The sequence below is a fragment of the Pongo pygmaeus genome, chromosome 13 (genome assembly GCF_028885625.2).
Source record: "Pongo pygmaeus isolate AG05252 chromosome 13, NHGRI_mPonPyg2-v2.0_pri, whole genome shotgun sequence".
Classification (NCBI taxonomy): domain Eukaryota; kingdom Metazoa; phylum Chordata; class Mammalia; order Primates; family Hominidae; genus Pongo; species Pongo pygmaeus.
The window spans coordinates 99879665-99904600 of record NC_072386.2 but is presented as its reverse complement, the minus strand read 5'-3'; the positions used below and the strand labels follow the sequence as shown (position 1 = coordinate 99904600).

The 24936-nt window shown below is 44.7% G+C and overlaps 1 protein-coding gene across 7 annotated transcripts in view; it reads left to right on the top strand.

The window, feature by feature from the left end:
* PTPN3 (protein tyrosine phosphatase non-receptor type 3) overlaps nucleotides 1-24936 on the top strand; it is a 123138-nt gene that overhangs the window by 37856 nt on the left and 60346 nt on the right. For 5 of the 7 annotated variants that reach the window (XM_054500345.2, XM_054500347.2, XM_054500344.2 and 2 more), the window contains 7 exons: nucleotides 3363-3470; nucleotides 3547-3589; nucleotides 6184-6262; nucleotides 11912-11956; nucleotides 15481-15533; nucleotides 22551-22671; nucleotides 23814-23901. In XM_054500345.2, the coding sequence (XP_054356320.1) occupies nucleotides 3363-3470; nucleotides 3547-3589; nucleotides 6184-6262; nucleotides 11912-11956; nucleotides 15481-15533; nucleotides 22551-22671; nucleotides 23814-23901 (537 nt within the window). Of the gene's footprint in view, nucleotides 1-3362; nucleotides 3471-3546; nucleotides 3590-6183; nucleotides 6263-11911; nucleotides 11957-15480; nucleotides 15534-20624; nucleotides 20703-22550; nucleotides 22672-23813; nucleotides 23902-24936 lie in introns of those variants that run through there. The other 2 variants (XM_054500348.2, XM_063649798.1) reach the window with 2 other exon arrangements.

Genomic DNA, 24936 nt, shown 5'->3' with positions numbered 1-24936 from the left:
GAGTCGGGCTTTGCAGAAAAATAAAGTAGAACAAGAGGGAGAGAGTGCCAGGGCAAGGTGAGGTTACCATTGTATAGACGTAACCAGAGACGTCCCCACTGATGAGATGAAAGAACCATGTGGTCGTCTGGAAGGGAGCACATCCCAGGGAGAAGGAACAGCGGTGCAAAGGCCCTGAGGCTGGAGCCCACTTCCTTTGGTTGCAGAACACAGTGGAGTCTGGAGTGGAATGAGCAAGGGGGGAGGGTAGCAGAAGATGAAGGCAGAGAGATAACAGGGGTAAGGGGTGGGGGATCACATGGAGCCTTGTAGATCATTCTGAGGGCACAGGCTTTTTTTTCCTACACCAGGTGGAAAGCACTGGGGCTCTGTCCACAGTTGACAATAGGAGGGATGGGGCTGAAAGACTGGTGTGGCAGTCCAGGGCAGAGATGATGACCATTGGACATAGTGGCTGTGTGGGGCTGGCTAAGAGGAAACCGAGCCCAGAAGTACTTTGAAGGTGGAGTCAATAGGGTTTGCTGATAGATGGGATTTGGAATGCGAAAGAACAGGAGGCCTCAAGGTGAATCCCAGATTTTTGGCCTGAGCAATGCAGCAAAATAGAGTTGCAGTTTATTGAGATGGGGAAGACTGTGGGAAGAACAGGTCTGAGGGTAGAAGTAATCAGTTCTGCTGTGGGCATGTTGTGGGGGAGACGCCTGTTATTCATCTATGTAGCAGTGTAGGAATGGTACGAGATAGAAGAGTCAGGAGGTTAGGGGATGGGTCCAGGCTGGGGATGCAGATGTGGATGTCACCAGGATAGAGATGGGATTTCAAGCTTGAAACTGGAGGAGATCCCCTGAGAAGCAAGTAGATGGAAGCTGCGAATGGTGCTTAAGGGTAGGAGAGGTGAGGAGCAGGCACTAAAGGAGTCTGAGAAGGACCAGCCAGGGAGGCGGGAGGAGGCCAAGAGCAAATGTCTGAGAATCCCAGCAGGAAGAGGAGTGATCAGTTCTGTGAAAAGAGGAGTGAGCATCACATCAAGCCTTAGAACAGTCTGGGTGCAGTGGTTAATGCCTGTATTCTCAGCACTTTGAGAGGCCAAAGCAGGAGGATCCCTTGAGCCCAGGAGTTTGAGGTTACAGTGAGCTAATTGTACCACTGCACTCCAGCAGGGGCAATGGAGCAAGACCCTGTCTCTAAAAAAATAAAAATGAAAGTCTTAGAGCCTGGCAAACAGTGAGCACCCAGAAATTCTTAGTTAGGAACACCATTGTTCTTATCACATGGCTGCCACCCCAAGCTTCCAGCAGCCTGGTTCAAAGCTGAGTCCCATGGAACTTGAGAAGTTGGAGGGCCTGGTTGCAACTTGGAATATCCCTCACTTTGTGTCTTTCTATGTGTAGGAATTGTTTGCACAGTCTCATTCAGACTCTTTAGCCCAGCCCACCTTGTGACCAGGAGCAGGTGTCAGGGAAGCTGACTTGGATATCAGTCATTCTTCTCTCAGCCCAGGGAGCGAGCCCTAGTGGTGACCTGGTGCAGCGAAGATGACCTCTTGCAGGCAGGGTCCAGGCCAGGAGGCCTTTTCTTATTATAAATGTGTTTTTTTTATTACATTTCAATTCCTCTTGAGAACTGGGTGAATTATGCAGAAGAGATACCTGTATATGTGAATTATGCACTTCAGAAGAGGAGATGTAGTAGGAACAAACAAACCTGAGTCAGGCAGTCAGACTGTCCTTCAGCTGATGGTGCAAGGCACAGAGCCTCTCAGTGCCTCTGCTCGTTGGCAAAGGAGATGGTGATGACTACTACACTTTGCAAAGTTGCTGCAAAGATTAGGGATCATATATAAAAAGCACATGGGCATAATGTCTGGCTCCTTGTAGATGTTCAGTAAATTGTGGTTAATAATATATGTTAAATGTAATATAAAATCATATATAAATAATTCCAACAAGGGGAGCGGCTAGCTTTTTGACATCTGGTAATGTGCAGTGTGTGGACTGGGTCATTCTTTCCCCACCTATTGTGATTCTCTTCTGATGGATGGTGCCCTGGGTAGAAGGAGCAGGAGGTACAAGCGCTCTTGGGCAGCAAAGGGGGCATGTTCAGGAAATGGGCGTGTCTCATGTTCCCCCACTTCAGACCGAATAATCTGAGGCTGCCCCAAAGAAGTCTCTGCAGGAGGGGACTGACAGTTATCTAATTCTCCCAATGCTGGTCACTGTGACCTATTTTCAAGTACATTATTTGCTCTCAGGCACTCAAAAAAAGGAGCTACCTTTGCTGTTCTATACATGGTCTATTTCTGACTCATATTGTCCTTTAGTTAAATGGTTTGGTTCAAAGGATTCCTGCAAAGTCTGCCTGTTAAAGTAGAATTTGCAGTTTTCCAAACACTCCATGCTGTTTGCCATCCCTGGGCCTTTGTGCCGGGCCATCTGATCCAAAGGCCTGTTTTTAGCTCGTGCGCCTGGAGGGGAGGGGTGATGCTTGGCGCTGTCCTCCTCCCAAACCCAGATTGGGGGGTTGCTTCCTCTACGGCCCCAGTCGAGATGACCATTTGTGTGGTCCCCTTGGGTGTCCACTGTGCCTCGACTGTTTCACAGCCCTTGACGGCCTTTGACACTCTGTTACAGCCACTGCCTCCACGGCTGGGGCAGGAAAAGGGAGCTTCTTATGGCCGTGTCCCCATTCCCACACCATGCCTGCCCCATAAACATGGAGCGGGGAAGGCAATGGAGTCCTGCTCTGAAGAGGCGTGTGGTTGAACGTGCCCCTCAGCTTCCCACTTCAGATGATGGGAAGGGGAAGCAGGGAGGCAGATAATCCCACAGGGTGGCCCAGGACACATCACTCTGAGGGTATTTTGAATGGCATTTGAGTATTTTTAGCTGTCTTCCTTTAGGCTGTTAGGTGAGAGCTTTCCTTTCCTCGACATACGCTTCGGTGGCTTCTCCAGGAGTAGGAGCCACAGGTGTGTCCTGAGGAGCCAACAGAAACCGCCCTGGGGTTAGCATTTCATTGTGGGTAATCCACCGGAGGCCACAGGGAGTTAACTGTGATTATGAGAGCTGAGTTTTCCGATTTAGACATTATCACTTGGGAATTGCAGCTAAGGGGGAAGGAAGAAATCTTAGACAATTAAATTAAACTCGTATTGTCTTAAATTGTGTCGATGTTGTTTTTCTTAGCCCTGCTTCCCATATGTGCTGTGTGGCTTCTTAAAATTTATTAAAGCTTTTCTTGTGGTGGGAAGTGTGTGTGCATAGCATTTCTGAATATTTTAACTCTTTTTTGCCTACAGTAAAGATGTTTTTACCACCAATTAATTTAAGACTTTTCCTACTTGATAATTTCTTTTGTTCTAGAAACAAGACATTGGCCAGGTTCTTCTGGATATGGCGTACAACCACCTGGGTGTGACTGAAAAGGAATATTTTGGTTTACAGCATGATGACGACTCCGTGGACTCTCCTGTAAGTGCCATTTTTAAAAAATGTGCTGAACTCCTTCACGGTTTGCTTTTATATTTTATGTTTTCTTGTCCAACAGAGATGGCTGGAAGCAAGCAAACCCATCAGGAAGCAGTTAAAAGGTTGGTGTGATCTTTTCATTTCAGTCGAACATTAGGTGTTAGTGTATCACAGCCTGTTTCTCCCCTCCAATCATCAGTGCCTGTGACATCTGGTACCTGGAGTTCCGGGTGTCCAGGAGTCATGAGTGAGCCGACTTCTCCCTGTCTGACTTCTGAGTCAGCAGAGATGCTTCCAGATCAGCCCTCTAGGATCCGCCCCAGCTGTGGGAAAGAAGGGGAAAAGTGAGAGCAGGCAGCTCAGAGCAAGGGAACCCACATTTCTGTATACAAGGAAGGAAAAGGAAGGAGGATGGCCTTTCTTAGCCCGATGTGAGAGCCAGGGTGGAAAAGAGAGACAGACAGATAGACAAACACAAACACCTCATACTTTCCAACAGCATAGTTGCATTCACGGAAAACCGAGCCATAAGTAGGTAATGTCACCAATAGAAAAGATTAAGTCTCCCAAACTACCGCTTATCTCTCAGGAGTGGATCCCAGTGCTGCAGTTAACTCCCAGTTGGGTGGGCAGTCAGGCCACACCATAGTCCACCCTCTGCCCTGATCTGCTCTCAGCCTGATGTTCCAACATTGCCAGTGTTGTTCCCCTTTATGCCACTCATGCCCCAGACAAACCTGGCTGATCTGCAGGGCCTCCCAGTGCCTCCCCTCAGTCTGTTCCATCTGCTGGGAATGCTTTTCCCTCCCACTTCCCTCTCTCGAAATCCTGCCTTTCTTCAAGGCTGCTCAGATCTCATTTCCTCTCCTAGAAACTGTGGGTGGCTCGACATTCTCTTAGATTTACCATCGCCCGTGTTGGGGTTCTGAACGCTCTTGTCCTCATCTGTGTTAATTGCCTTTAGTTCCCTCTCAGAACTGCAAGTTCCTTGAGGTTAGGACCCTTGTTATATTTCTCTCTGCATGCCCAAGGTGCCCAACACACAAAAAAAGTGTCCAGTGCATGGCGGAGTGGAGAAGGGCAAGTGGATTTGCGCATGCAGGTGTGCATACACAGGATGCCCCCAAACACACACACACACACCTGCCTCAGCACCCAGGCAGGAAGGAGTAGACACAGTGGCCTTCGCTCCCATCTCACTGCTGCCCCCACAGGGAGCCAGATTCTCCAAGTTCTTCCCTCCCATGAGCTGCGTCCTCTGCATTCAGAAGTAGCCGTGGGAGCCTCAGGGCCACTTGCAGACAAATACCTGCCTCATCCAAGTCCCCAGGAATGAGTCCACACAAGGCATGAATAGGTGTTGTCATTCATTCTCTCATTAACTCCTGCTTTCAGTGAACCTATCCTGAGCTCAGACTGTGGCAAGGTGCTGGGCTAAGCCCTGGGAATCTAGTCCAGATCAAATTTGGAGTCTCCCCTCAAGGAGCCCACAGCCAAGTGTGCACACAGCCCAGAGGGTTCGACATTCTATGGTAGTAGTAAGCACACAATAGAGGACAGCCAGAAAGACAAAGAGGCTATGCCTGCAGCGCAGAGATGAAAAGTTTTAGAAGAGGGGGAGGGGAGGTGAACAAGCATCCCAAGGCAGCAGGGGGACATTGTTCTCCCCAATGTGCAGATTGTCATAGCGCCATCCGCTGGTACCTAGACATGTGGACAGGTGTACTCAGGGGCACACCCCCACTAGGGATTCTTTGAACACATGCTACAGATGAAGAAAGAAAGCACTAAAGAGCAGGGAGGGTAGAGGTCAGGATGAACTAAGGTAGAGGTGGAGATCTAGCAGGCTAGTGAGAAGGACTTGAGTTGCAGAGAGCAAGAAAGTGCTCAGTGCCTAGATAGGGCTGGTGGATATTTACTGAGCGATGATGGTGAAATTGACATGAAGAAGATCTCGGGATCTTAGCAGCACAATCTGATCTTCTCCTGTTCCCGTCTCTATGAGAAGAAATGGACTAATTTTATCCACACAAGCAAATTGACTCTAGATGTTGATGCGTAAAGCCATATTTGAATATGTTCATTGTGTGATTTACTAGTATACTAACTTAATATACTTTGCATTAAAAGCATGAGATATTTTCTAGTTTAAAAATGATTTTGAAATGTGGTATAGCAGAATCAAAGATCTCAGTACTCTAATTCTGGTTTTGTCACCAGCTGTGTGACCTAAGGCAAGTCACCTCTAATTGGCTTATCTGTAAAATGGGGCTACCAGTAGCAGCCTAGCCCACTCATAGTCATGGTGGTGTTGAAATGCAGGAATGTACATGAAAATGCTTGAAACGTATAAATGGCTACACAAACGCAGGCTATTATTTCTTTTTAAATTTTACATAATAATGCCGATTTAAGGATTTTTAATATTCCTAATACAGATAACGGAGTGCAATGTTTAAACACAGCCCTAAGATAAACGTGTGATAGGAAGTAGATGATAACTTAGTCTGTGCTGATGTTGCGTAAATATTTTACTTTTTGAAGACATGGAGATAACAATCAACTAACTTATGTACTCCATGTTTGAAATTAGCCCTTTTATAATGGAAAAAGCTGTGGTTGAGTGAAAAAATGCATCACTTATGGAAGAGAAGCAACTTACATACATTGACTTTGTCAAAGGGAAAATTTAATTTGTTTTTGAAAAATGTTGTAGGAGGTTTCCCCTGTACCCTGCATTTTCGAGTAAGATTTTTTATACCTGATCCCAACACACTGCAGCAAGAACAAACCAGGTAACAACATTTTTTTAAAGTTTTCTGTTTAGTGTATAAAAATGAGTAACCACTAAAAATGTACTCTTCATTTTATTACTATGGCCAGATAACTTCATTTGGGTGTAACTGCACCAACAATGATGATCCAAGTAAAAATCTGGGGTGCACATACTGACATTTTAATCAGCTAATGAGTTTTCAGTCTTGGGCCTGCTTCTCTTATCTCCTGATTTGGTGCCATTCCCAGCATACTCCCATCTGCCACCTCCTACCTCTCCCACCTCCTTCCACCTCCCTGGCCTCTCCTGCCTGCTGAACACACTGTGCTCAAAGGACAAAAAAGTCATTTTCTACCAATGTAGGCAGGATGTAGAAGACAAGTTTGTAAAACAGTCATCCACAGGTCAAATAGCATGATGTCTCTGAAGGGCTAAAATCAAGGCCCTTGAACTTGAAGATAACAAGACATCTCTTGTTATAAGAATTTTCTTTCTTCGTTTTTGTTTTGAGACAGAGTCTCTCTCTGCACCCTGGCTGGAGCGCAGAGGTGCGAGCTTGGCTCACTGCAACCTCCGCCTCCCAGGTTCAAGCGATCCTCCCACCTCAGCCTCCCGAGTAGCTAGGATTACAGGCAGGTACCACCATGCCTGGCTGATTTTTTTTTTTTTTTTTTTTTTTTTTTTTTTTTTAACGGAGATGGGGTTTCACCGTGTTGGCCAGGCTGGTCTCCAACTCCTGACCTCAAGTGATCTGCCTCCCTCAGCCTCCCAAAGTGCTGGGATTATAGGCATGAGTCACCAGGCCAGCTTTGTTATAAGAATTTTCTGTCAGATCCCCAGTTTGCAAGAGTTAGAAAGGAGAGCAGGCTGGATTCAGCTTGTCTTCTCAGTGAATCAGCAAGTACAGGAAATATGTGAACCAGATAAAGGAAAGACGGCTGTGATAGGAGTTGTTTACCCCTCAGGGCTTGGAGTCTCTCCCAACCCTGGGCTGGTACTTGGGTTTTTCTAGGTGTGAGGGACAGAGTATTTGGAATGGAGGAGGAGAGTGTAGCACAAGAAAGTTGTTGCTGTTTTAACACAGACTGCACAAACAAACTTTCCCTCCCCTGTGGCAGCGTTAAGCCCTTTTATTATTGATCCATTTATTTTTCTTAGGGAGGGAAGCTATTTCACCAGAAAAAAAGCGATAGATGCTTAGTATTGAATCCTGTTCTACATTCATCATGGCCAAAAGACATAATCAAGGAGGCAGCATTAACTCAGATACAGAGTGTTGTCTTGTTTATTTTTTTTTAGTAGTAATTACATCACATTTTAACTTGTAATATGTTGAAAGGCCAAATATTAATCAGTTACTGTATTTTGCCTTCTTTATGCACCTCCTCCCTCTACTATAGCAGACATTGGGAATTTGACTGTATTTTTTATTACATTTTAAGCCAATGTCCAAGGTGTCTGGTATGACACATCAGGTGACCACACAGAAGCATGCCCTGTCCTCTGAGTTTTCCCCATACCAGCTCTTTATGCTGGTAAACTGGGGATAGGATAGAAACACTCAGCCCAGCAGGTTACTTCGTAAGCTGATGGACACAGAGCTGGTGATGAAATCTATAAGAATGTGTTTGAAATGACCCTACCAAGGTTTCCTCAGGCCAGTACTAAATAACACAGTCTGGGCCAGGCATGGTGGCTCATACTTGTGAGCTTCCCAGCACTTCAGGAACCCAAGGTGGGAGGGTCACTTGAGGCCAGGAGTTTGAAACCAGCCTGGGCCACATAGCAAGACCCTGCCTCTACAAAAATAAAAATAAAAAAGTAGTCAGGTATGGTGGTGCATGTGTCAGCATCTCAGGAGGCTAACTAGGAGGATCACTTGAGCCCAGAAGTTCAAGGCTGCAGTGAGCCATGATCAAGCCATGTACTCCAGCCTAAGTGATCGACTGAGACCCTGTCGCAGAAAAAAAAAAAAGGCTCTGTTGAAGGGATGTCTTCAAAACAACATAATATGTGTGTGTTTACATGTATATGTGTCTTTTATATATATTATATATAATGTGTGTGATTATATATGTATGTACATGTGTACGTGTGTGTGGTTCTAACCAGTGGGTTTTTTAAAAATCACAACTCCTAAGTAAAAATATATTTTGTTTCAGAATACAGTACACATATATAAATTACTGAAGCAAACGTTTTATAAAACTATAGTAAGTACCAAGTACTCTGAAGTTGTCTATTCTGTTTTATTTCCTTTTTTTTTTTTTTTTTTGAGACAGAGCTCGCTCTGTCACCCAGGCTGGAGTGCAGTGGCGTGCTCTCAGCTCACTGTAACCTCTGCCTCCCGGGTTCAAGCAATTCTCCTGCCTCAGCCTCCCAAGTAGCTAGGACTACAGGCGCGTGCCATCAAGCTCAACTAATTTTTGTATTTTTAGGAGAGATGGGGTTTCACCATGTTGGCCAGGATGGTCTCAATCTCTTGACCTCATGATCCACCCGCCTCGGCCTCCCAAAGTGCTGGGATTACAGGCATGAGCCTCTGTGTCCAGCCTTACTTCCTTTTTTTAAAAAACATGCCAACTGTGACCCATTAAATTGATTGTACGACCAACTGAGAGGTTCCAACCCCAAGTCTGGATGGCACTGCCTAAACTAGTGATTGTCACCTGCCTCCTGCCTCCCCATAACACTAGAGCCCCAGGTTTGTGGCATCTACTGGGCACATTAGAGCCCTCCAGTGGCCAAACTTGAGGGAGAGGATTCCTACGGCCAGTGCAACCCAGGAGTTTGTCTCCAGGGCCCATCCTGGCCATTGGCCATCCACTTCCATACGCTGTGGAAGAGAAGCCCACTTCTCTGGGAGCTGACAAAATCTTCCTGCTGAGCCTTCCTGTCATTTGAGGGACATCTGTGGAAATGTAGGGCATTCATGATGGAGAGAAGCCTTGGGTACGAATGAAGGCTGCCTTCAGGTGTCCGAAGAGTAGCATGGGAAAAGGGGAACTAGATGTGCACGGTCATAGAATTATGGCCAGTGGGTGGAGGCTACAGGGAGGCAGATTTTAGCGCAGAATGAGTAATAAACAGTGTGTGTGTGTCTCTTCTAAAATTCACTGGTTGACAACTGACACCCCACCCCCACCTTCCATCTTAAGAAGGGTGGTATCCCATTGTGGAGTAGAATGTAACTATGACCTTCTGGGATTTGGGCACCAGGGTGGGAGCCACCCCCATAACTCTTATAGAGTTGGTGGGCCACCAGGACTGCCAGATATATATATATATATATATATTTTGAAACAGGATCTTGCTATGTTGCCCAGACTGGCCTCAAACTCCTGGACTCAAAGGATCCTTCCTCAGCCTCCTGAGTAGCTGGGATTATAGGCACATACCACCACGCCCAGCTGCCAGATCATTTTATCTTGGACCAGGCTTCTACCATTAATTCACATGCTTTAAAAAAATTTAAAAAATGAAAAATAAAAAAACTTAAAAGATTTTACCTATATTCCTGGAACATAGTTATCTTACCCCAGCTTTGTAGTTCCTGTTTAAGGAAATTCCCTCTGAAGGAAATTTTAGCTCTCAAGAGTCAAAGAAGATGTATAGAGGTGGTATCTGTTAGTTTTTGTTGGTTTGTTAAGGATCTAGGCAGAGAGGTCATTACACTTTTCTGAAATTGAGGTCACAGGTGGGGTACCCACAAGAGAGGTCATTACATTTCTGAAGTTAGGCATCCCAAGCATCTCTTCTAAAGAACTATCTTGTATTCTAATTGTTAAATAAATATCTTCTTCATTGTGAGCCTCCACAACTGCTGTTTCTGATAAATTTAGATCATTCTTTGCAGAATTTTATATACTGGCAATCTCAAAACTAGGCTCCTTCAAGATTCCTAGGAAGTCTCCCAAGCTTGGGTTGGGTTCCACTATTCTAGTTTCTTTGTGTATGATGCCATGGGGTTGACTCAGAAACTTTGCTCAATATATGACAAGGCAGCATTTGGTGAGTGGTGATCTCCACATTTATCTTCTCATTTATATCCCTAGGAAGACATACTGATTAGCTGAGCTTGTCAATGAAAGCCCAGGTTCACCATTGGATTATCTATAACTCTCCTTTCTCTTTTTTCTCTCAGTAGCATTGTAGGAGGAGAGAACACTTAATTCTGGTTGAATGTCAGCTTGGATAACATAGAAACAAACTAGAAAGAACTGATGATGTTCTCCTAGGTGGAAAAGATGGAGATTCCAATACCAAATAGGTGTGAATCAGCAAATGTATGTTATACTGTCTCTCAAGGCCAGGTGTTCAATACATTGTGGGTAGTTAATTATAATCACAGTAATAATATTAGAGTTACGACATGGATCCTAAGCTTTTTAGCCATTAAACATATAAGAAATTTGTAGCATAGTGAGTTTTTTTAATAACATTATCATCCAGGTTAAAATAAGACAAAATTGACCTCACATATCCTATCTGAGCTCCAATTTTGTCATCTGTAAAAATGGAGTTAGTGGTACCTACCTTACAGAGTTATGAGGCTCAGATAAGAGGGAAAGTTACAAAGTAGTACCACGTACACAGCCCGGAACTGTGCAAATAGGAGGTTGTAATACTGTTTGAAGCATTCCCATCTCAAAAAGCCGGTTCCTTGACCTTTATAAATTTGAAGGAATAATGAAACTGATTTGTTTAAATTGTCAAAATTATTTCTCTCCTGCCCCTGTGCACTTCTGCCCTGTCTATATTAGATTTCAAGAGGTTTCCCTTTTGTCATCTTGGCCAGACACTGGAATGTCTATCCCATTTGAATCTGGGTTTAAAAAAGCATGGGAGCTAGTGGCCAAGTGTCACATGTATGCCGCATCCCTAAATAGAAGTCTCCCCAGGGCGCTTCCTGACCTGCGCAATGCTGCTGACGGCCTCCTTTTCCCCGCTCCCTAGGCAGAGGAGCAAAGTCACAGGCCAAGGGGCCTGCCATGACTTGCCCACAAAACAGGTCTGGAGTTTGGAAGTTACATTTGCTGGTTGCCCAGAGATGAGTGCAGAATTCAGCTTGGAGGTCCTGGAAACTTCTAGTTTACTGATGTTTATGCTTTTGCTCATGCACCCACAGTTCCTGGGACATAGAATGCTCACCTGGGGGTTTGCACCCCAGCCAAGAAGGTGTCTTCACAGACTCCCCTCCTTTTAGCAGCTTCATGCAGATGGAGCTTGAGTGGATGGATCCTGGCACAGTGTTCAGAACAGTGGCCCTGCCAGTGTGTGGGCGCCGCTTGTGCAGAGCCCCTGTGGGTTCTGGTCCTCAAAGGCAGGGGCGCTCACTGACAGTGGAACCCACAGTACCAGCCCATCTTTGGTGGGCTGTTTCCACCCCATTCATCCCTGCTCAGCTCTTCATAGGACAGCCCGCGCTGGCAGAAAATTGCCCCCACCAGTCAAGACGTAGGGCATCAACATGAGCCATCAGTAATGACAGGGCAGCTTTGCAGAGCGTAAGGTAGCACCTGATACCTTGGACCAAAACCGTTATTTTTATATATCTTTCACATGTACAGCTCTTGTCTTTGACTCATCAAACTTTCTTTTTTTTTTTTTTTTTTTTTTTTGCTTATTTCAGTTTGAGTATGAATTAATGAAAACAATTGTTTCATAGGCACTTGTATTTCTTACAACTGAAGATGGATATTTGTGAAGGAAGGTAATGAGAATTTTACATTTTTCTTTTCCTGTTAGACTAGCAAAATTCCTGGTTTTAATCCAATGAGTGTTTATTTCTGGTAACAATATCAAATCTAAACAGAGTGGATGTGGAAAGCATCCTGTACAGCATTAGGCTTTGGACATCTGTTTTTATTATACCTCAGTCTTGGCTGACAGAGGCTAAGGATTGATAACTATGTTTCATGTTATTTCAGTTTTATTACAAAGGATGCAGCTATCTTTCTGGTAAAGACCTGACAAATTTTAAAGGGAGGAGGGGACCCAGAATGTACAATGGGCTTCATTCAGGAAGGCAGATCAGGCCTAATTTGGGTCTACTTCTAAGCCCCTTAGTACCCACGGATGACTCATTTTCTCTCTGGGAGGCTTTTTGCTCATTTGGCTGTGATTCAGTGCTTCTTGTGTTACCAAGACCATCTCAGTAGCTAGAAGGGAAAGGAAATTCCAAGCCAGTGGTCCCTGAGCTACCTCCTTTTCTTGACTTAGGGAAGAAACTGCAGCAGGTAAACTGGTGGGAAGAGCACAGCTTATTCCCAGTCTCTTCACCGCACCCCCAACCCCTGTGAGTTTAGCCCGGGAGAGGAGGGTCTTCAGAGGATACCAGCGTGCTGTATCATGAGGGAGTTGGAGTCTCACTGGGGAAATGAGACCGTATCCCATGAAGCAATTAGGAAACAAATAGAACCAATATGGGCAGTAGAGACAACAGTTGTCATAAGATTTGAGGAGCTCCTGCTGGTGTGAGCTAGAAAAGTCTTTGTAGATTGCTGGGATGAGCCAGAATTGGGTTGGGTAGAGAAGTGAGGAGGTGGATTTCCCTGGGCAGTGAGAAGACACCCCACCCCCGACAGTCCCACTTGGAAACCACATGCTGAGAGCTTACAGGAGAATAGAGAGGGCTGTTCGTGTCCTACGTAGGCGGGCATCTTACATCCAGCAGGCAGAAGAGAACTGTTGAAGGTTTTTAAGCAGGAAGGATGTGGCAAAAGCCATATCCACAAAGATAGTATCACTGTGCACAAGGGAAGACTGGAAGAGGCCAGGGGCAGTTCAGTCTGGATGGAAGGGAATGGACAGCCTTCAAGGAAGCTATTGTAGCATCCAGGCCAGAGACCTGGGGGGCATGGCAGTGAAGTTTGTGGGGAGAGGAGGTGGAAAGTTAGAAGCAAGAGATACCTTGAGGAAAGGATTTCCAGAGCTGTTGACTGTGGAGCACTCATAGAATTATAGAATTCTCATCACTTAGCTCATCCTGCCATTCAAGGTAGGAATGAGTCACTTCCCCAGCACAATCTACAGGTCTTCGGGCTTCTGCTTGATCACCCCCAGTGAGGGGGAGCTCACCCTTTCATGAGGCAGCATTTTTACATTTTAGGGTAACTCAAGGTTGAAATTACTGACCCCTCTCCTGGGTCCAGGCTGTCCTTAGCAGCTGCAGAAACCCATTCTCTCCTTCTCTTCTGCACACTTAGTCTTTTCCACAGATAGTTTGCAGTCACCTTTTTATGAGACAGGCACCGAACTATGCTGGTCAAATAAGGCCAGGGCCTTGCCTCCTCAGGAACTTTTAGTCTAATTCTCTAAATAATGGGTTGTCTTCAGTTTTTCTTCTCCAAACAAAATGCCCCTTGATATTTCCACGTGAGTCAGGGCAAATCTGTTGAGGCCACATCCTGGCTTAGATCTGTGGCCCTTGTCAAGTCCTCACCGCCTCTCTGAGGAGAGGGTCTCTGCTAGCAAACGCTTCTCAGATGTGGATCAGGCTATTTGTAACCGTGGGTCTTTTGACAGGCCCAGTGGAACATACCGAGCACTTTTCCTAGGTGTCAAATTGTCCCGATTTGTTTGAGCTGTCCATGGTAGCCGGTACTCAAGGTGTCATCTCCTTCTTTCCAAGATGGTTGATCTCGTCCAAGCCCTTCACTCAGCAGGTGGAGACCCTGAAGCCCAAAGTGAAAGAAAGGGATGTGTTTAGGAACATGCGGCCAAGTTGAGAGCAGAACAGAGGCTTCTGGTGTTCCCTAGTATGTATTTGGAACAGTTTTTGGAATGTCTTTCTTTCTGATTTCTTCATAGGATTGCTTCTTCCATCTAGAGGGAACCTCCTCAGCCTCTTTCCTAAGTTGTTCCCCAAATCCCATTCACCTGCTCTTTCTCCAGCAAGGACACTGGCTTAGATTTAATCGAACCCCGTCTTGTTAGGAGAGCGAATAGCTGATACTCATCCTGTTTCTGCCTATCCTCCCCATGGGCTCTCTAGATCTCCAGATGAACAAACAGAGGTGAGATCCCAGGACCGCATCTGTAACCTTGGGGAGATTATTTGCAAGTCCCAGCAGGAACACAGCATCACTTGAGGAATAATGGGGGCCCCTCAGATAGGGAAAGTCGTCTTCATATGCAGCTGCAGAACTAGCACACAGCGCAGTGGACAGGAAGCGGAACCCCTGGAGGGCCACGTTATCAGAAAGGCGGAGTGATTCACATCTTGGGTACTTCACGGGCTGCCATAGAAACTGTGTTCTCCACTTCTCACTGGGTTGCTGGGAAGAATTTTTAAAGTCCCAGTGGCTCCCAGTGTTGCTGTTAAGGATTCCTCCGTTTATCAGAGACCTCCCTACCCTGCAAGCCCTCCTTCCTGCCCTCTCCTAACCTGTTCTTTCCAGCAGTGACCCCTGCTCCAGGTCTGCTGGTGAGCTCCTGGGCAGGCCGTGAAGTCTGCAGTTGAATGCAGAAAAGAAAAGGGAACAATCAGAGGATTCAAAATATGCCTAAGACAGAGGTGGAGTCATTGGCAGAAACAGGGCACCTGGGAAAGCAGTGAGTTTAAGAGGAAAGGAGAACAAGGCCAACCCAAGTCCATGATTACAAGTGAATGGCACGAAGACTGAGAGACAGATCACTGAACTCTGTAGATCTTCAGGAGGGCAAATAGATAAAGGAATCCTAAGTCATCTTAATTAGTTAATTTAATTAAGGAATTGCAGGTTTTAAAATTAAAAATACCTTTTTACTTGCCCCTCCTAAGAGGATGTTACTATTTTAGAAAGAGGGTAATCAAGAACCAAAGGGTCATTAGAACTCAGGAATTTAGTTAGAGAGCCCTATGATGAGTCTCAGGTCTTTACTAGAAAGATTTGAAGGCTGCCCATTTATCTCAGAGTACAATTTTTTTACTTTTTTTTCCCTCTTAGAGATATCAGCCTGACCCTTCTTGACCAGTCAAAACGCTGGCCATCATTAGACCTTTAGTTTCATGGTATTTGTGATGGATATTATTTTAAACATGAAAAGGTTTTATTTTTAAAAAATTTTAGTGTGTTACATTTACCTTTACTGTTTGAGATTGATGTGTTATCGTAAAGTTGCTTTTGTTACATTTCATGGTGTTTTGTAATGGTTGATCAAAGCAAAGAAAGACGTGTTACTACACGTGACCTGTGAATGTTTCAGGCTGTTGTTGGTTCTTGTGACTTTGCTAATATGTTTTTCTCCTGACAGGTTAACCTGCCCTCTTAACTCAGCAGTGGTTCTAGCGTCCTATGCCGTACAATGTAAGTCACAAAAGGAGCATTTCACGGATGGACAGGTTGTTCTGATCAGTGTATGGAGAAAGTCACTGGTTCCTCCTGCTTGACCAAGTCCCTCTTCCCCAGGAATCCTGCTGGGCAGCATATCTCTGGCTGTCCAGATATGTGCTTCTACTCAGACTGGCACTCTCCTGTAGCATAGGGATGTTGGATTAAGAAAGGTGGTTAAGGGGAAAGGAGTGAATGAGCTTTGGTGTGAAGTTTTCTCCAAGGGAGCCCATCAGACAGTAGACAGCTGTTGCACATTGCATTTTCCAGAACCTTTGCTCAGGCATTTGATCTGATCTTAATACAAATCTCAGTGGGACAAATATTTGTATCAGTCATCTCTTATACACATGGAAACCTAGACCCAGCTACGTTAAGAAATTTGCTAGGAGTCACCCCTGCTGCTTGTTTGTGCTACTCTAAAACACTGCTGTGATCTTAGGAATATCTTTTTAGAGTTGCAATATAGCTAATGGATTGTATATTGATCTATACCAGTGCTGTTCAATGGAAATATAATGTGAGTCATATATGTAACTCTTAAGTTTTCTAGTACACTCATTTAAAAAGGTAAAATGAAACAGGAGGTTTTCTGTGTTTTATTTAATACAGTATATTCAAAATATTAGCATTTTAACTTAATGTACAAAGTTATTAGCAAGATATTTTATGTTTTTTTAATACTGAGTCTTTGAAAATCAGTCTGGATTTTACACTGACGGTACATCTCAATTTGGACTAACCGCACATAGCTAGTGGCTACCATATTGGATAGAAAGTCCAGATGGAATTTTCTTCAAGGCTGGTTTAAACTGGAGTAGGAATCCGCTCGTTCAGTTGGCAAAACTTTATCGAGGGTATATTCCCTTCCAAGTCCTGCAGGTACATGCCGGGTAGGCACAATGAAAAGAACGTATAGCCAGATGACAGCAAAATGTCACTTTATAGTAGCTAGCTTTGTGGTGGCAATACAGTTCATCGGCATAGTACTCAGGTAGAGCCATTTGCAGCTCAAGACCTAAGAAATCTCCTCTACCTTCCCATAAGCCCAAACCATCTTGGCCTATAACCCTGTTGACCTACTGTGTGATAGACAGTTAAGGCAGCAAGATGATCAGGTCTGAGAGCAGGCACTGGCTGAACTACACACCCTGCTCTGTCTCAGAACAGGCAAAATAGCAAAAGAAGGCTGACAGGGACTGCTGAGGTGGCCCTAGGTCTGCCTATTTCCCTACCAGCAAAGAACAGAAATGAAGGAGGTGAAGAGCAAGGTGGCTGGGCCTGCAGCTTACCCACCCACCTGCATGGAACCAGGAAGTGGAGGGCAGGGGACATCAAAGATGACCACCTGTGACCCTATTCACGAGTAAGACGAGTACCAGAGTTAGTCTCTCCATTGATCCTGCATCTCCTCCTCCCCTAGTGGGAAACTCAAAACAGATGAATGGGCCTGGGTGGATTTGAACCTTCCCTTCTCCCTACAATATACCTGGGACAGGCCTGGCCATTTCACATCCATATGGGAAGTGGCATGGTCACCAGTCAGCTTGTATTCTTATGATCTCTAGACCTTGTGAACTCTGTCTCTGCCAGGCCAATCAGCTGAGGAGACGGAGCCTCCCCATATCTCAGAGCAAGTTTGGTGTTCACAGCCTGAGCTTCAGGTTTATGAGGCAGGAACACTAACTAGAATATAGGCATATTCAATTTAAATCCTGGCATCCCTGGCCAGGTGTGGTGACTCAAGCCTCTAATCCCAGTATTTTGGGAGGCTGAGACGGGAGGATCCCTTGAACCCCAGAGTTTGAGACCAGCCTGGGTATTATAGTAGGACCCTGTCTCTACAAAAACTGAAGAATTAGCTGGGCATGGTGGCGTGCACCTGTAGTCCTAGTACTTTCTAATGCTGAGGCAGGAGAATCACTTGATCCCAGGAGGTTGAGACCAGCATGGGCAACACTGTGAAGCCCCATCTCTACAAAAAATAGAAAAATTAGCTGGGTGTGGTGGTGCGGTGCCTGTAGTCCCAGCTACTAGGGAGACTGAGGGGGGAGTATCTGTTGAGCCCCAGAGGTTGAGGCTGCAGTGAGCCATAATCATGCCATTGCACTCCAGCCTTTGTGACAGAGTGAGACCCTGTCTCAAAGAAAAAAAAAAAAATCTGATGTCTCCGGTGGCCAGTTACGTGGGATTGCCTCTCCGAATCTTGGTTTTCTCACCTGTTAAATTGAGGTGACGAGTGATTTAAGACAGCTCTCAATATGGCTACTTGGTTCAAATTAAGCAATAATGTGAAGGTGATGTGTAACTAAAAATTCTTTATTGTTGGACCATCCCTGGCTGAGTCATTGAGAACTGGACTGGAGCCATATACCTAGGTCTTGCCTTTTCCACTTGTACCTGCCCGACTTTGAGCTTCTCCAGACCTCAGTTTCATTACCTGACCCATGAGGATAATAAGTGTCTCCTTCAAGGGTTGTAGTGAAGATGAAATGAGTGACTGTATGTAAACCTATTAGAATAGTGCATGGCACGTGGCAAGTGTTAGCTCTTACTGTATTTTCATGTCTGCCCAGAAGAAAGCTGTCAGGGAATTGCCTGTTGTAAACAGTAAATTCTATTTAGAGTAAAATTTAAAAAGCAAATAAAGAATTCTATCCCAGGCTTCAGTAGTCAGGTTCCCTTCTGCAAAGAACTGATAGAATGGGGGCTAATGAAGTTGTGGGCACCTAAAAAGTACAAACTGGCTTCAGTAGAAATAGTCACATTACTATCATGCTAATAGAATCATGGCTTATCAGGCAAGCAGTTTTAAGTATAAGCTTTTATCCCTCCACCCTCAATAAATATATATATTGCAGAGCATACATTTCTTTAAGATTAATACTTGTGCCAGGCATGGTAGTTCACACCTGTAATCTCAGCGCTTTGGGAGGCTGAGGCAGGCCGATTGCTTGAGCCCAGGAGTTTGAGACCAGCCTGGGCAAGATGGTGAAACCCTGTCTCTACAATATATACAAAAATTAGCCAGGTGTGGTGGTACACCCCTGTAGCTCAAGTTACTGGGGAGGCTGAGGTGAGAGGATTATTTGAGCCCTGGAGGTCGAGGCTGCAGTGAGCCGTAATTGCACCACTGCACTCCAGCCTGGGCGATAGAGTGAGACTCTGTCTCAAAAAAAAATTAATTATTGTATATGAAATTACTGGATCAAAAGGTACACCTACATTTTATATTTTGCTAAATTCTTCCAAGAGGGGCATCTAATATAAGTCCTCACTGTGACCAGCTAACCAAAAGCACATTTTCTTATTACATAAAAAATAAAGTCCGGCACAGTGGTTTGCACCTGTAATCCCAGCTACTCGAGACACTGAGGTGGAAGGATTGCTTGAGCCCAGGAATTAGAGGATGCAGTGAGCCGTGATCATGCCACTGCACACCAGCCTGAGCAACAGAGCAATCCCATCTCTTAAAAAAAAAAAGTGATCTTCAGGTAAAGTACCCGAAAATATACAATGATGGAAAATTGTTAATGGCCTGTCAAGGCTTTATGAGGCTCAAAGAATAAAGTATATTTTTTGGAATATATGTTTATTCCAGAATGTTCCCTGCACCTGTGCCACATGGAGGTCTGTACCAGCCTTGGGGTGCACAGATGGATAAAACACACTGCTCTGCCCAAGGAGTCTACAGCCTGTAGGGAGGCAGATGTGGATGATAGTAGCAGTGGAGATGGCCACCAGGGATGCACTTCATCCTGCTTAGGGAGGGGGGAGAGCATCTGGGAAAACGTCCTAGGAATGACCCCTGAGAACCGCCTCTAAGATCAGGTTGGAGTTGAATGAATAGCAGGTAAAAGTCTTTCCAAGTACACCAGCTGGGCAGCTTGAAATGCTGTGGTTTGGAACCTGGGATGTACCCTCTCTTTGTTGCAAAACATAAAATATTATCAACCAGAAGAAAGCATGGAACTTAAAATGACAAGGTATTTCCCACATAAGCGCTTCCTTTTTTGTTTGCTATAATAAGCTTTTGCATGTGTTGCTTTCTCACAGATAGGAAAATGGATTACTTAGGAGTTTGGAGCATATAGTATAGTAAGTAGGTAAGAGTAGGGACTGTGGTCAGAGTCTAGCCTCCAAATTAGCAGCTGAGCAACAGTGGCAGGCCCCTTTGGGTCTGTTTCCTTATCTGTTTAGTGGGGATAAAAAGCATTGCCTATATCACAGGGTTATCATGAGTAACATGTGGGATGATGTCATTGAAATCGATGTGAAACTGCCCAGTGTTTTGCAAATGTTTATCACTGTTTAACTTTGTTTCCCCCTAGTGGTTAGCACAGAGCTTTGCACAGAGTAGCCGCTTAGGATTTAAAGGGAAAACCACCCCACAGGGAGGCTCGTTGGTTGTGTTCGAAGTTCAGAACATTTGTCAGCAACTTGCCTAAAGAGAGAACCTTGCTGTTCGTGTTCGCAGAATGATACCGGGGATGGGACTGTTAACTGGTATGATGGATAACCTTATTGGGATCCAGCAGGTTCTCCTTGAGCTAATGAAACCAACAGAGTAAAGGTTCGTAGGACTCCACCTTGAGGCTCAGGAAAGTCATTTACAGCATTTGGTTGGCCTTTGGGGACATGATTGCTGCCATCAGATGGCCAGCAGTGGCTCACAGGCCTGGCAGGCAGGCTGGTGGGGTGGTAGGAGCACTAACTGGGGTTCAGATCACCTGGGTTCTGATCTTGACCCTGTCCTAAAGGTCTCTTTTCCTTTCCAGACTGCAGTTTCTTCACTCTTAACATGAGGGCTTTGAAGGAAGTGATTCTAATGGTTTCTAGCACTTTCCTCATTGGGCATGCTGTGTCAGGGCATTTAAATGATTTCCTGTGAATGATTACGCTTAACCCTGCACAAACTCACCGGCCACATAGCCTTGACATTTCTTTCCACAACTTGGCCACATTTGGCTGGCCTTAACAGCCTCTGGTCTAACCTTGACCAAGTCTGCATGCATTGGTCACTTGGCTCTCTGCCCTTTTCCCGTTCCAGAATTGAACTTTGCATCAGCCTCTATACAGATCAGTTCTGAGCACCCAAATGTCTGAGCACCTACAGTGTGCCATGCCTGGTGCTGGGCCCTAAAGGTGAGTCTGACCCACTCCCAGCACTTGAGGCACAGTGTAGGAAGGAAACAGATCCCTTCGTTATGGTGTGGATCTCAAAAGAGCAGCCCTGTGGTGTGAGGGCAGTTAGGTGAGCAAGGCTGAGTGAGACATAACCTTTGCATCTGCCCTTTTTTTTTTTTTTTTTTCTTTTTTGAGACAGAATCTGGCTCTGTCACCCAGGCTGGAGTACAGTGGCGCAGTCTCGGTTCACTGCAACCTCTGCCTTCCAGGTTCAAGCGATTCTCATGCCTCAGCCTCCCAAGTAGCTGGGATTACAGGCATGCGCCATCATACCCGGCTAATTTTTGTATTTATACTAGAGGTGGGGTTTCACCATGTTGGCTAGGCTGGTCTCAAACCTCTGACCGCAGGTGATCCACCCGCCTTGACCTCCCAAAGTGCTGGGATTACAGGCGTGAGCTACCGTGCCTGGCCGCATTGCCCTTTCAACTTTATGGTGAAATTCACCCAAGCAGCTACCTGTCTCACCCACTTCCCTTCTGAGATTGGCCACAAAGTATCACCATATCTTTCCCATACTCTGCCCTTGTAACAGAGAAGGAGTTATTTGATTTGGAAATCTTTGGTGTTGAATTGAGAGTCCTCAGGAGATTCCTGGCATTGCAGCAAGCTGCAGGAAGAAATTCATTAAAATATTTGGAAAGATCAGGGCTAATTTTTTTTTAAAAGATGAAGTAGAAGCGTTTTTTTGTTTTGTTTGTCAAGAAAATGGAATACGAGATTGGTTGCCCCATTAGAGCTAGAGATTATCTTCTCAATTCTGTTTTTAGACAAACGGGAAAACTTTGTGGAGAAGGGAAATGGATGTCCTCAGGTCCCATAAGCCTGGTCCTTGGCTCTTCACCTGGTGCCATCCTTTTTCCCAGTTTCCTCAATGGTCCGGACACCCAAATGGTTTGAGTCCTTGAGGCAGCCATGGACACTTGTACAGGTTGAGCACTGCACAACTCTCAAGAATGCCTATCACATCATAGGCATCAACAATTCAATTCACATTGGCAGACAACAGTCAAGGATCTCAAGGGAGCAGTACCATTTGGCCCAGGGGCTAGTCTGGAAGTCACCCTTCCTTTTCCCTCTGCACCTGCAGGTCCCTAATGTGATTCCCCTGATAGCCCCAGAATCTCTCTTCATATCTTCTGACTCCCCTTAGAATGTGTCTTTCTCCCTAGGAACTTTGCTGTTGCCTGAGCCCTGACCATTCGGCCCCACTCCCACCCACCCATTGTCCCTGTGGCCTCTGAGCACATCCTGGTCCCCTTTCTTCCACACCTCCCTGAATCCCAGGGGATGGGTCAGGATGTGGAGAGTGGTCAGGTCGGCTGGCCTCCCTTCTGCCTACACCCAGTTTTTAGAGCAGATTGGTCCAGTGTTATGGCAACCTTGGGGTATGGCAGAGAAAGCCTGCACCGTGCGTGGCATATGGATTGTGGCATTTCCCCCAGTGGGTTCTCTTTATCCAGTGGCATGAGTGCAAACTGCTGTGCTGACCACAGTGTATGGAAGAGGTGTGGGATTAGAACAGGGCCTAGGTTCAAACACTGTCTCCCAGTTTTCTCCCTCCGTGTCCTTGGGGAGAATGAGAATTTGATTGGATCATGTGTGATAGTATCTTAGCCCATAGTGAAGGCTCAGATAAGTGTGGAATCTGGAGCTAGTGAGAAGCTTCAGTTCATGTGGTGCAGAACTTACCAGAAGAGTATTTCTAATTAATGTTATTCTGATGATGCTGTAGATGCTTATAAATACAAACCATATTAAAAAGGCAAAACTAATTATGATTTTCCCCTTCTTCTGTCTTGATAGCTCATTTTGGAGACTATAATTCTTCCATACATCATCCAGGCTATCTTTCCGATAGTCAGTTTATACCCGATCAAAATGATGACTTTTTAACAAAAGTCGAATCTCTGCATGAGCAGCACAGGTGAGGGGGGCTGGGGTGGCCTACTTTGGGAACTTGGGTTGGGTATTTTCAGACATCATATCCCTTTGTGTTTGATGCAACCTCTTTCTTTTGTGCATGAATCCTCTTTCAAGATGTCGGGGGTTTTTGAACCTTTGAGCTGGTATGGTGGCAGATATATTTGGCATAACTAGCATTTCTGTAAAGTGTAAAATCCAGTAAGAGTTTAGGGTGATAGCTGCTGCGTCCTTTTCAGGATGTCATTGAAATCAGTAAATTCCTGAAGGAAATGCCCATTTTGAAATCTGATTGCCCCACCAATGTACTGTACCAAGGTAAACCTCTTAGCAGTTTACCACATTTAATAAAACAAGTTGTTCCTTCAGGTCTTGTTAAACAGACAGACATATGGACATACAGTGCTGACCAGTCTCCTGTGTTCAGTTCGTGAAAAGTGCCCTATGTCCAAGTGGGGAGCACGAGTCTTCTGCAGTTGCCCCTGCATATTTGTTGCAAGCCTCAGCTCCAACACATATGCCCAATTCTGGCTGCTCTTCCCCTTCCTCGTTTTGCTTAAAGCTACAGCGGCAGCTGTGCAGTCCATGTCAAATAAAGGCCACCCTGATGAAGAAGGCCAGCTCTCAAGGGGCTGCTCTCTTCTTGGGAAAGCCATAAAAACAAAGGCCAGGCAACCAAGTGTCCTTTCTAAGAAGGCATTGCCAAACCTCTCTCCCAGAATTACTCCCAGGGCAGAAGTCAATGTCCTAAAATAGTACGGGGCCAGTGGCGTTTGAAAGTTGAAGGCCACTGCCAAAAGAAGAGATAAAGGCAGAGAGACCTAAAGATTCCCTACTAATTAGCAACTTGGAATAATTAGGGCAGGGATTCTGAAAGGTAACAGTCTTCTCTGTCTGAATATTGAGAGCCCACTAAAGGGGAAGTATTATTTAATTTAAAAACGAGAGGGTTAGAGGGAGTCACATTCAATGGATAAGAAGAAAAACTTGCTTTAGTAGAATTTAGCATTAGATTGCTTAAGATTGATAACATAAGGCATTTAATAACCTTACAGAAATGGTATCAAATGTTCTAGATTTTTTTAAATTGGAGTTAATGTCCTCTCTTTATTGGATGAACTCTGCTTTTTGTCTTTTCTTCTGTAGTGGGCTAAAACAATCAGAAGCAGAATCCTGCTATATCAACATAGCGCGGACCCTCGACTTCTATGGAGTAGAACTGCACAGTGGTAGGGTATGTATTCTTGTTATGTCTTGGCTCAAACATTATGTTTTTATTTTAATCTCTGAGAGTTTGAAAACTTCTTTGATGAAACTATTTCTTTTTCATTATAACAGGACTTTTTAAAAGATATTTGGAAGGTTTATTAAGTAATGGTGAATTTTGTGTTGGTCATTTGTCCAGTTGCTTTTTTTTAAATGTTTGCTTTTGTACTTGAAGACTTTTCCCTTTTGAGGGGTTAGGGGACTAGAAACTGGTAATTTTTGTAAGACCATTTTATATTATGGTTTTGGAAGGCAAAAAATAGGTATAAATTCATTTTTCAGGTGACAGTTTAAGGAGCCAAGATTTCTACTACTTAATCTCAAGTGTTGCTCAAATTGGAGCTAGTTACTCAAATATGATAGTTTTTTTGAAAAGATTGTGGTGATATGATTGTGAAAATCAATAAATATTTGAAATTAGTTGTGGCTACTTTAATAGGATTTACTAACATCTGTCATCTGCCAAGCAATTTCTATGCACCAGTGGATTATTTCCTGCGATAATACCATGAGTTCCATATGTTATCATTAACCCCATTTTACAGATGGAGAAACTGATACTAAGGGACTTAACCGAGGTCACACAGCACACAACTTGTAGCTTCAGCACATGACCCCTCACTGTCTAATTAGCATCTGACCTTTGAGCAGTGGCATACGTTTTCTACCTGTGATTGGCCCGCATCATATCCAAAAGGAAGCAAAAATTAATTGAGTACCTACTATATACTAGCCTTTATCCAGATGCTTTCATATGAGACCATAAGGTCTCACCTTGGGATCATAGAAACCATGTGAAATCGACATTCTAGTTATCCCCGTTTTATAGATGAGAAAACTGAGGCTCATAGAGATTGAGTAAATGATCAAATTTTAAATCTATGTATTTTCATAGTTTATAGAAACACTTCCATTTATTTTTGTTTCACTTCAGTCCCTTGACAGTCCTGTGAGGTAGGCAAGTTGTGATATAGGAAATAAGGAAGGAAAATGGTGTTAGATC